The sequence below is a fragment of the Hippopotamus amphibius genome, chromosome 4 (genome assembly GCF_030028045.1).
Source record: "Hippopotamus amphibius kiboko isolate mHipAmp2 chromosome 4, mHipAmp2.hap2, whole genome shotgun sequence".
NCBI classification, from domain to species: domain Eukaryota; kingdom Metazoa; phylum Chordata; class Mammalia; order Artiodactyla; family Hippopotamidae; genus Hippopotamus; species Hippopotamus amphibius.
Genome location: NC_080189.1, coordinates 55,684,451 through 55,697,226, shown reverse-complemented (window position 1 = coordinate 55,697,226; position 12,776 = coordinate 55,684,451). Strand labels below are relative to the sequence as shown.

General features: G+C 34.4%; 1 protein-coding gene across 1 annotated transcript in view; it reads right to left on the bottom strand.

Moving 5' to 3' along the window:
* Positions 1 to 12,776, bottom strand: part of CDK14 (cyclin dependent kinase 14) — a 534,565-nt gene that overhangs the window by 265,256 nt on the left and 256,533 nt on the right. The window contains exon 7 of the mRNA XM_057732871.1: positions 10,317 to 10,379. Coding sequence (XP_057588854.1) covers positions 10,317 to 10,379 — 63 coding nt within the window. The remainder of the gene's footprint in view (positions 1 to 10,316; positions 10,380 to 12,776) is intronic.

The window sequence follows — 12,776 nt, the reverse complement described above, 5'->3', positions numbered from 1 at the left end:
AAAAGGAGTCAATTGGGGATTGTAAGACAGATTTTTGTTTTGCCATGTTCCTTGAAAGAAGTGCATCAGCTTCTTCAGTATGCTAATATATTATAGTAATATATAATATTATATAACATATTGTAATACTTAATATTAGTATACTAATTCCAAGTAGGTTTCCAAGTGATTAGGGTGTGATGAAGAAAACGGACAGGGCTGAGGATGAGAACCTTCCATTTAATAAAGTTCGTCAGCAGCCGAAAATTAGTATTAGAAATATTCCTTAGCTGAGCAGAAACAAGATGATCAAATTTAAGCTATTGGCTTTAATAGTCACCCAATATAACTTTTCAAGAGGAAAACTGAAACAGTTGTTCCAAGGAATTCTAATAATATAATAATATTAATTATACAACTGACCTTACTGATACGCACTTTTTGGAACCAAAAAGAAACAGCATGAAATACAAATTTTTTACTCAACTTCTTTTGTGAATGTATGCAACACTCCCTCAACTACAGGGCCATTCTTTTTACACACAATGAAAAGGAACAGATGGAATTGACAATGGTTTTACTGCCTAAAGTAACACCTTAGACACTATCAACACGAATTGTCTTAATATCAGTCGGTAAGGCCAATATAATGTTTTAAAAATGAGAGACAGAGAGAGGTGCCAACTGAAACACTGACGAAGATGATGAAACTTGAGTGTAAGAGTCTTAGAGAAAGATCACATCTGCAGGCTTCCTAGGTGGCGCAGTGGTTGAGAATCCGCCTGCCAATGCAGGGGACATGGGTTCCATCCCTGCTCCAGGAAGATCCCACATGCCACGGAGCAACTAAGCCCATGTGCCACAACTATTGAGCCCATGTGCTGCAACTACTGAAGCCCACGTGCCTAGAGCCCATGCTCCGCAACAAGAGAAGCCACAGCAATGAGGAGCCTGCGCACCACAACGAAGAGTAGCCCCCACTCACTGCAACTAAAGAAAGCCTGCGCAGAGCAAAAAAAAAGACCCAACACAGCCAATAAAATAAATAAAAATAAATACATTACTAAAAAAAAATCACATCTGCAAGCTATACAACAGAGAAAAATATGTTTCAAATGGAATGCAGTAAAGCCTCTGAGTTTAATAGGTATGATCAGCAAACCTCTCTCTGCAGCCTCTTAGAGAGGTCTCAAGTAACTGGAATTTATGAATTAGTGAGAAACTATCTATGAAATGTACTGACTAGTCATATGAAGGCTGAACCTGTATAAGACAATCAGAAAAACCCCTACTAGTGTGTACATACTCTTTTACTCAGCTAATTTCCCTCCTGGGTCCTCATGTTTGTCTTGGAAAACATGCAAACAAAGGGGTCGAGTGCAAGATCCATCTTAAATGGGAGAGAGGCAAAGTGAATGGCTTGAAGCTTGAAACCCAGGAGGGTATCTTTCCTAGTCTCACTGGATACCCACCCCCAAGCTGGGTAACTGCATCCTATAAGTAAAATATCACACAGCATACTTCTAACGACTATCTGTATTTCATCGATCTTTGGGGTGCTTTCTTTTCAACCTGGGTTTTAAAGCATTTCTAGGAAAGAGTGGGCTGTTTAATTAGCTGCCTTGATTCCTTTGTCTGATTCAAATTGTTACAAGCAGATCAGCAGAGGATGCCAACGATACAAAAGACATGTTCTAAACAACTGAATGTAGGCCCCCACGTGTTAACCAGAAATTCACTACTCAGACCCCCCCCAATATCCAACACGATATGAATTGACACATGGATTTCACTTTCTTTTATTGTTAATCCTTCACTTTCTAGATATGGCAAATTATTTTATTATAATAAAAATAAAGTGAAAAGATTCCAAAGAAAACTGGACAGGTGCTGAGACTAGGTGCCAAAATTTTAAAACACTCTTGAATGGCCTCATGACATAACTATATTTCCCAAAATACGGAATAAGGAAAGGCTCTATAATATTCACTGTAATGCATAGTAGGAAATCATTACCAGCTAAAAGAGAGTTCTAACGCAAAATATGGAGAAAATCAGGTGTTATCTGATTTTCTATCTCAACATTAGAAAGTCTCATTTAGGAATCAATTCTTGGTGCCATCTGTATAAGACAATCTTAATTTGGCATAACATTATCCTGACTGTTACACACCTGCTTGCTCTCTGGACTATGAATGAAAAATAGCAATTTCTCAACCATAATAATACTCATACTTTTTTAATTAATATAGATATTGAGATAAAAAATAAAACAGCTTTACGTCAAAAGAGTTTCAGATGTTTCAGAGAATAAGACAGAGAATTCAAAATGACTGGTTATTTTGGATTACGGTTCTTTAAAAAAAAAAGGCAAACACTTTTTTACAAAAAAATCTTCTAGAAAAGTCATTAAGATAAAATGTAAATGAAGGTAATTACATAAAAACACAGGAAGATCCAGTGTCATCATGGTAATAAGATTCAAGCAACTACATTTCTGGATATGAGCTGGAGACAGCATCAATTAATCTTTCTTTTTTTTAATGAACCTTAATTCTCAGTCTCTCATGCTTATCATTTTTTAAAGAACATGTGAAAAGCTGAATGAAAGAGGGAATTTAGACTGCCATGGTCATTTTAAAAAAACTGGTCAATCTATAAATCACTGAGAATTACAAAATGAAGAACTTCAGTACAAGTTCTGCATTCAACTCAACTATGATAGTCAAAACCCAATAAAATTCATAGTGAATGGTTTATAAAGGGTGGAAAAACTGAACTATCCTCCCCCCAAAATTCTAACCAGTTTCCTACATACCAATTATCATGTTCTAGCAATTGGTTGTTATACATTTAATCATCATAAATATTTATAACAAGGCCAATGTCCTCAGGCTTTCAATTCAGGTTTTAAATTGCCCTCTAAGTAATTAACTGCTAAAATTACCCATTTGTCTAAAATTGATATTATGCTACAATACAAACCATTAGTTAATAGTGAATATTTATTTCAGAAGGGCCATATTGAGAATAGACACATTTTGTAGGCAATTAAAGTAGCAAAGTAATTATAGAAATGTAGTTAACACTGACAATTTTTTCTTCTGAGTTTATTCCAGTGCTTACAAGGAGTATACAGCACGAAAGATAAAACTTGAACAGATGTTTTGCTGGGATCTAGTACAAAATTACCATAGACTAGTCTATGCTTTATTATGAAATCACAAGTTATGTACTTTTTCAGTTGTTTCAGATGTATTAAAATGCTAGCTTGGCAAATGATTATAATAGAATGCCAAATTATTTTCATCCTTTTATGATTCAAATCCTTTTTTTTTTTAATTTTATTTTATTTTATTTTATTTTTTTGGGGGGGTACATCAGGTTCAATCATCTGTTTTTATACACATAACCCCGTATTCCCTCCCTTCCTTGACTCCCCCCCCTCGAGTCCCCACCACCCTCCCTGCCCCAGTCCTCTAAGGCATCTTCCATCCTCGAGTTGGACTCCCTTTGTTATACAACAACTTCCCACTGACTATTTTACAGTTGGTAGTATATATATGTCTGTGCTACTCTCTCGCTTCGTCTCAGCTTCCCCTTCACCCCCCGCCCCCTCCCATACCTCGAGTTCTCCAGTCCATTCTCTGTATCTGCATCCTTGTTCTTGTCACTGAGTTCATAAGTACCATTTTTAGATTCCGTATATGTGAGTTAGCATACAATATTTGTCCTTCTCTTTCTGACTTACTTCACTATGCATGACAGATTGTAGTTCTATCCACCTCATTACATTTAGCTCCATCTCATCCCTTTTGATAGCTGAGTAATATTCCATTGTATATATATGCCACATCTTCTGTATCCATTCATTTGTTGATGGGCATTTAGGTTGCTTCCATGTCCTGGCTATTGTAAAGAGTGCTGCAATAAACATTATGGTACAAGTTTCTTTTGGGATTATGGTTTTCTTTGGATATATGCCCAGGAGTGGGATTACTGGATCATATGGTAGTTCTATTTCAAATCCTTTTTGGAATCACTAAATTGAAGAACTGAATCTGCCATTAATTCTATTATTATTTTATTTTACAGTACTATCGCCCTTTAGTATGTCCCAATTAATTGTCTTTAGGTGGCATTTTCTTAAAACAAAACCTTTTCCCCACCCCCCTCAAATTAATCTAATCTTTCTTCATATGTCAGAGATATTTCTACAATTCAATATTCATCTTTACTTACTTTTTAGAGAATCTGCTATATTTATCCTACAAATTCTGAACTAGGCTTATAAACTAATTCTTACTATCTTCATCTCTCCTTGCTTTGGATCTCTTTTATTGTCTTGGCTCTTTCAATTACTTGAATTGAATTCTTCAGTGACACATCACCTCTGTAATGCTTGCAAGTCTACCTGATTCACAGTAAGGAACAATTGCCTCAATTCTTAGATGCATGGCATCCCACCTTTTTACAATAAACAAATATGTATGAAGTCTAAACAAAGATATGTACATGTTTTTAGAATCCAAGATAAATGTTTAAAATATTTCTATATATTGTCATGCTGCATAGTGATGAAACCAAAACTGAAAACTGTCAAATTTAGAAGCAAAAGGATTTGATCACTGTTTTCCTTCTGTTTCCCATAATAAACATTCTGTATTTGTTACACTCCAATCCTTTAACGCCCTATGAACTATGTAACCAAATACAGAGCTTGAGCTTCACAGCTATTACAAAAACATGCTCTTTTAAAGATAATCAGGTATCTCACCTGGTTTTCACACCTTATATTTATAGAGAACCATTACAAGGTCTTATTTTAGCTCAACTTTTTTTTTTAAAATCAGCACCTAGCACCGCATTACGAACAGCTGTTAACTTAGTAAATATTATTATGTTCTTCATTTTGCATTCATCGATTTAAGTGACAATAAATATCGCCACATGAAAAAAATGTGTTAATCTATCCCACAGAAATACCCATGGGACATCTGTCACTATGTCATAGTCAGACTTCTTTGAGAATAATTTCACCTGCAGTGCAGATCCTAAATGTAACCCTGGAGGAGTTCATTGTCTCTAAGCAGACAAACTGTGAAGAAAAGCCAGTGCATAATTAGCTGAGTGGCCTCCCATGGAAACCAACATGGTGATAAGGGCCGTCTGCTTCCATGCACTGCAATTCAGATGCCAAAATACAGGCATTAACAAGATGCATTCTATTTTTCAACTTCCCATACCCTCAGAGAAGGTATAACTGTTATCTTCAATATGAAAATGATGACAAACCTATGTGACTGAGGCATATTAAGTCACAAATAATAATCTAATTACAGTAATTTAATATATGAATCATGTGATGTGGGGAAAAGAACATTGGACAGAGAATCAAAATGCTCTTTAACAAGTTCTTAATCTCAATGATTCTGATTGTTATTTTATATAAAAAGTGGCAGCTGAAATGGATGGCTGCTTTAGGATGCTACTCCTGAAATGAGCCTGGCTACAGCAGAATCATGAAAAGAGGTGTTTTTCTTTTTTAACCTATATCAACATGTAATATTGATTATTACATTTTATAATATTACATATTGATAGTAATACTGTATTATAATCATGTAAATGTTATGTGCAGCTGAGCCATGAAATTTTATACGAATACTTTTTTTCTCCCGCACAATAATTTGTTTTTCCTGGTGTTAGTAACGATCTAGTTCTTCTGTTGGTTGGTTTGTTTGCCTTTGCTGAGTTTTCTTTGTGGTTATCACCAATTCAACACCAAATTCTTCTTCCATCTTGTAAATCTGCTCAAATACATTTGGTATTCTATCTAATAATTTCTTAGAAATCTCTCCTGGAGACTTCTGACCTGCGCCAATTGGAGTGATACGTCACACTTTCAGCTTGATGCACAGCTGTTATCCCGAGATTCTCTTCATCACTGTCTTGAGGACCTCCACCTCTCTTTTGTGGTGGCCTCTATTACTGGGTTTCCTTTTCTTGTCTGCCTTGGTTTAGTCCCTGAGTTATAGTGGAGTATACATTCAAGTAGCTTCCTGAGAAAGGATGCGAGGTGTGCAAAATTTTCAGCTCCTTGAACCTCTGAAAATCATTATCCTACTCTCACACTTCATTGATAGTTTGCAGAGAATACTAGATTGGAAACAATCTTACAACAGAATTTTCAAGTCATTGTCCCACTTCCATCGCCCTTCCAGTGCTGCTGCTGAAGTTTAACACGACTGTAATTCTTGATCCTCAACAGTAAACCTGTTTCCTTTTGGTAGGATCTTTCTTTGAAATCAGTGTTCTGAAATTTTGCAATAATAAATGTTACCTATTTTCATTAAATATTCTGAGCATTTAATGGACCCTCTTAATCTTAACGTTCACATCCTTCACATCTGGAAAAAGTATATTTCAATCTTTATTACTTTAATGACTCCATCCTCTCTATTTTCTCCAATTATTCAGATGGTTGATCCCCTGGACTGAACTCCAAATTATTTGATACTTTTTTCCTCATGTTTTAGATTTGTATTTTATGCTTTATTTTCTGGCAAACTTCTTCAACTTTTTCTTCTATCCATTTTTACTGCTATTGTTTTTAATCTCTGTCATCATATTGTTAATTGCCAAAGCTACTTCATGTTCACTAATTTCTCCTTTTTAAAAATACCATATCATTGTAGTTTTATACACATACGATTTTCTTTTGCCTCTTGGAGAATATTGTCGATAATTTTTTGAAGTTTCCTTCCTTCCTTCCTTCTTTCCTTCCTTCCTCCCTCCCTCCCTCTCTCTTTCTTTCTTCCTTCCTTCCTTCCTTTCTCTGTCTAATTAATGCAAGCAACCTTGCTTCCTCTGAGTTACTTATTTGTCGACTGGGGTCTTCACGGTAGAGTCACCTAGATTCTTCAGGTCTATTCTCTTAGACACATCAGATTCTCCACAAAAGACACCTTCCAATTTCTACCTTGAGGCATGGGTCTGATATCTGTTTTCTGAAGTACCACAGAGCTGTCTCTCATGCTCTCCCATATCCCCTCCTACCTGCCCAGTCCCTACCATACTTCTGGACACCCCACCATGGCCACCTCACTGGCAGAGTGAAAGCCATGGAGGCAACAGGCAATAAGGCTGTGAGAAAGCAACAGGCCATATCACCAGCAAGGAGACATGTCCTCCAGGCTGGGAGGTAAAGGCGTACAGGACAACAAGGAAAGCAAGGAGATACTGTGGGTCGTGAGAGGCGCACTGGCCTCGCAGCCCTGGTCTGAGCAAACACCCGCCATTTCCCAGTTAAAGTGACTTTAAACATTTGATTTGGGGGAATGAAAGGAGACTATATATTTTTTTAATTTCACAGATGACTCTGCTGTGGAGTCTAGTTTGAAGACCTCCTCAATGAAGACCAAAGTTTCTTGCACCCCTAAATATGCCAAGAACTGAGACAATCCAGTACATTTTGGCAAATCCTCAAAGAACCAAGATCTCAATAGCTATGGGGAAACGGATACTTATATATCAGTATCTATTGCTGCCTTTCAGTTATTCAGAAAGGTATAAGAAGAAGTAAATCAAGTGCACTTTTGGAGGCAAAAATGTAGTAGGGCGTTAATCTGTAACCATGTTAAACAACTTCTGAGTGAGGGTGTTCCTGCTCTATATGCTTAATATCCAGACTCGGTGTTGGCATCATATCTAATTTCTGTGACATTGTTTTTACACTGATTACACATGTCATTCACCATTAAGTTTCCACCACATCCTAGGAGGCACCAACTCCTGCAGTAATAAACCTTGTTTACTGCCCCAGTACAATCTGGACTTGGAATAGGTAGCAAACACTAATTATTTGAAGTATGAAGATTGATCATGGGATGAAAGAAAAGCTTGCAAAACTTGGGTAAGAGCTGTTGAAACACAATTTCAAGGAGTTCAGCCTAGTAACAGAAAATCCGTAACCTAGAAGCTCAATCTCTTCATGACCATTAAGAAATTAAGGAAAAATAAAAGGTAATGGAAGAAGCAGAATTTACAAAGGCTACAAAAATCATTAGTGACACTGGCCTTAGGACACTGAAAACAGCGATGCTTTGTGGAAAGAGCTCTCTTTCTTTGTTTCACCAACAAAGTTTTCCACCAAAATTTGTCCATAACTAAATGACACACAGTGTTGGTGAGTAGACCAAAACAAGGATAATGGAAATCCAATGATGCCACTGTTCTTTGAAAACAGTCAGCTCTTTAATCTCAATACTGTCACTGAATTTAAAATCAGGAAGTCAGAGTTAGCTCAGAGTAGCCTCTGATTTCCACTGATGCTGGTAGGCCCTGGGCTTCCACTAGCTGGGCTCTCTACAGACTACCCGTGCTAAAGTGGGAAACAGATGTAAGTTGTACCCTACTGTTGATTTTGAACCCAATCAACCCTAAGAAGAGAACATTAAATGTATAAATGAGACAATGTGAGATGTTTTAATGTTAAAAAAAAGAATTACGTTCATTAAACATTAGTATTATAATACTAATGTTTAAAGTTAAACGTGACCATGAACAAGATTAATAAACAAATCTCTTCATCTGTTAAAATTTCTTGCCCAATCTAACCACTAAAAATCTATGTCAATGGATACAGATTTTTTAAGAAAAATGAATAGTCAAAAAATTTTAAAGAAATTTAAATAAAACAAAAAACGAAAACAACAAAAAAGGAGGTATATAAAAAAAAATCAACAAATACTCTAAGTACCATATTGATTCTATTACTTATTTTAAAAACAACGTCTTGCCAGGGTTCCTACAAGTTCCTACATTTTAAAAGTGTATGAGATTGACCACCATAAAAACCCTCACTATTAATTTTAAAAATATTAAGAACCCCTACAATTTATTAAGAAAAAAACAATGCAATAGAACAATGCACAACATATAAGAACAGGCAAATTGTAATAGCAGAATTGCAAGTGGTTAAGGAACATACGAAAAGATGCTCAAGGTCACTAGCAGCCAAGAAAATGCCAACGTAAAAAAATTTCATTTTCACTCATCAGAATGGCAAAAATTTTAATAACTGGTTAGTCAATCCTAGGGAGTGTAGAGAAAAAGTCCTATAATTTATAACATTGTGGGCAAATGTTCCAGTTAAATTCATTAAAATTGATATCACATCTCTAATTAATAAAGTCCATTAACTAGGTATCCAAAAGAAATGAGTGTAAAGGTTTTATACTAATATCTACCCTAGAATCAAAAGCAACATTCTGGAAACAACCAAAAAATAGCCATGAATAAAGAACAGTTGCAAATTATGATTTATTCATACTATGGATTAATGTGCAGTTACTACAAAGACTGAACTACACAGTCATGTATTGACTTTAAAAATATCCATGACATATTTTTAAGTGGAGAAAAAAAACTTTATACAATAATAAACATTATTTTTATAAAGCAAAAAGAAATAAACACACATGACACCATACATGCAAATCTACCTCTACTAGCGAAGGGAAAAGCACAAAAGAAAAAACACGTCACATTGCAAAAAAAGGTGCAGATAATGAATGGGATGAAATGTAGGCAAAGAATTTTACTTCAAATACATTTATAGCACTAAATTGGTTCTGAGGATCATGAAATGCAGTCATTTGAATAAAAAAATGTAAGCACATCATTAAGCCTTCAGATAAACTTTAGTATCTTCTAACTCCCTAACATATGCCAAGAAAGAGTCTCCTGTTTTAAGCTTGAAATTTGCAGAAAATTTTCCAAAATAGTTGCTAGGTCAAATCTTAGAAAATCTTATTAGTTCTTTTTACACATAGTAATCCAATTTTTGGTAAAAAAAAAAAAAAAAAAAAAAAAGAAAGAAAGAAAGAAAAAAAAGCAGTAGGAAAAACCATTTTTTTTTGTACAAACAAATGAAAAAAAGTGCACTATGAACTCACCATAGCACTATTTTGGATCATAATAATATATTATCTTGAAACCAACTGGTACTTCAGTATGGAGCTCCAAACTAGTTACGAGAGATTCTCCTCCACTGAGAACAGTTATGATAGGATTCCAGTGGATCTCACTCATTATTGGCAAATGTTTCTCCACAAAGAAAAAATAGGATAAGGTCTAAATAATACTACTCCACTGAAAATATTTAATGTCAAAGCATGGCTTCCAGCGTCAAAGCATAGCAATGACTATGGTTCATTTTAATATTACTTCTCTTTACACAATTTTTTAAAAAGCTATAGTAGAGAGATTAGATTTTGGCTCAAAAAATGCACATAAAGAATGCTAAGCCTTGACTTAAAAAGATCTTTTCCTACCTTCACATTATCTGGATGCAGCCCCCCAGGGTGCTTGTCCATGTACTGACATAAATCAGTGTGCTAGAAGAAAAAAAGGGAAAATGTATTAACATCCCCCTGGCTATAACACAATGAATCAATATTTTTCTACTTCAAAGTCATCATTACTTTCCGGACAAAGCAAATATAAGACAAGTGGGTGGATTTTTTAGTGTATGCTGTTGCATGCTCTTCCAACCCCTGCTTTGACCACAATCGAATTATTATCTTTACCTCTAGGCTCCGTCTTACGTTAAACATATCTGGGTATTAGAAGAAATTCATGTCCACAATTTGTTAATTTGTTAAATGCCTAATTTTCTTCTCATTGAATATATATCTCTTAACTGAAAAAAAAAACTTACCTAAAAATATATACCTTAACTTAAAAACACTAAAGCACATACACACACACAATTAACCAATCCAATTACAATTTCAATTATCCTGTACTTTCCAAGTGGAAATGCAGGTTATGATTATTTATTTTATATGAGATGAAAATACTACAAATACATCATTCTAGTGAAATTAACCATTGGATTTATTTAAATTTTCATAACTATATTCACTAAAAGTAATTTTCAGATTCTCAGAACTTCTGAATATATTTGAGAAAATATTTACTTTATAAAACTTTATATTTACTACATAAATCAATAAAAATACTTTCAAAATTATAAATTAAGACAAATACATCCAGAAGTAATTTAAAAGGAACATCCCTAGATAGCAACTTATGCTGTTATTCTTTCAAATATCCCAAGCTCAATTTGCACACAATTATATATTTTTAAAAACTTTTTCTGTTTATATTATGAGCTACATAAAACTTTGAAAGAAACATGTAGAGTTGTTGTATAAATTTTTCTAATCTTATTGGAGGATACGATTTGTGACACTGAAACATTCAATCATTCTGTAAAAGCCAGTGATCGTGATTACTTGTGCCCCGTTTCAATTACTGAGGAGGTTTCAATTACTGAGGAGTTATAAGCTTTTGATACATTCAAGAACCTGTACCATGGCTGCAGCCATGATGACAACAGTTCAGATTCCTTTACTGAGTTTTCATTCCATGCCAGGTGGTAACTGCTGAGGATACAGAGCAAAATTTAGCATTCATTCATTGTTTATCATGTATTTCTTGAGCGTTTATTATCTTCCAGGCACTACACTAATCACTAAGGACACAGAATTCAATGAAATAGATGCAGGTGGGAAAAACCAGGCATGTCAGTAACAGTAAAATATGTTGTATATTAAGAACAGTACTGGGTAATGTTTGAGGACACAGTGAGGGAAACTTAATATGGTCTAAAGATTGCAGAAAGGCCTCCAGTAAGCGTTACTTCAAGTAAGACCTGAATAGAGAATGAAAGAGCTTAGCCAATGTTAGAACAAAGGGAAGGAAAACAGGACAGAAGAAATGCTCTTAGATATATTCTGAGACAATATTGCCTTTATCTTGCACCACCCAAGGTGTTTAGCTTCCAAATGAAAGTCAAACTCCATGAGGACAGAAACTATATTTTATTCCAAAATTATTGTTTCTCTGGTCCAGGTAATGACAGAGAAGAAGAACTAAATAAATAAAGGTTGAAACAGTTTTACATATAGTATAGCTCATTAAAAATGAGCCTAAAATATAATTATAATGGGTTCCATGGAGTTCTTCCTGACTATATAAAAGTTTAATCTATAACATGATACATAAAAATAAAGTATTAATTAAGATACTGCCCATTATACAATAAGATCCATGAAGGGAAGAACTGTAAGTTGCTTATTGCTTCACACACAACAAATAAAGTGGTAAGTAGAAAGTACATGGAACCACAACAATAATTATATATTCACATGTTGAAATTCCTTTTGAAATGTAAATAATTTTCAGTTTACAAAACAAAATCAAACTCACACTCTTTCCCAGATACAAGCGAAATATAATAAACAAGAAAAAATAACAGAAAGCCTGAAAATAAAGAAATAATATATCATATTATATGTTACACATTTGTTATTTGTATTTTATGATATTTATACTGGTAAATATCAATAAAAAAGCAAAAAATCAGCGTATCGATGTATATATTAGACACAATAGAATTCAGGGAAAATGTATTAAACACCTATTCACCTAGCAACATGGCGTATCACTATAAAGCAAATATTGATCAAAATAAAAGAAAGTGAAAATTTCACAAAATCTTGAAGGTTTAGCTTCCTTTCAAAAATCAACAAATGGAATTGACAAAAAATTAAAAAATAAAAAGAGGGCTATAAAGGATATGAGTAACACAGTTTAAAAGCATGTTTAATTTGTGCCCAGTGCACTTATGCTACACATGCTTAAAGAAGTGGAATGGTGCTGGGGACAGAACTCTCATTGTATTTCACACTTGACATACGTATTAAATGCCATTTGTGCATAAATAA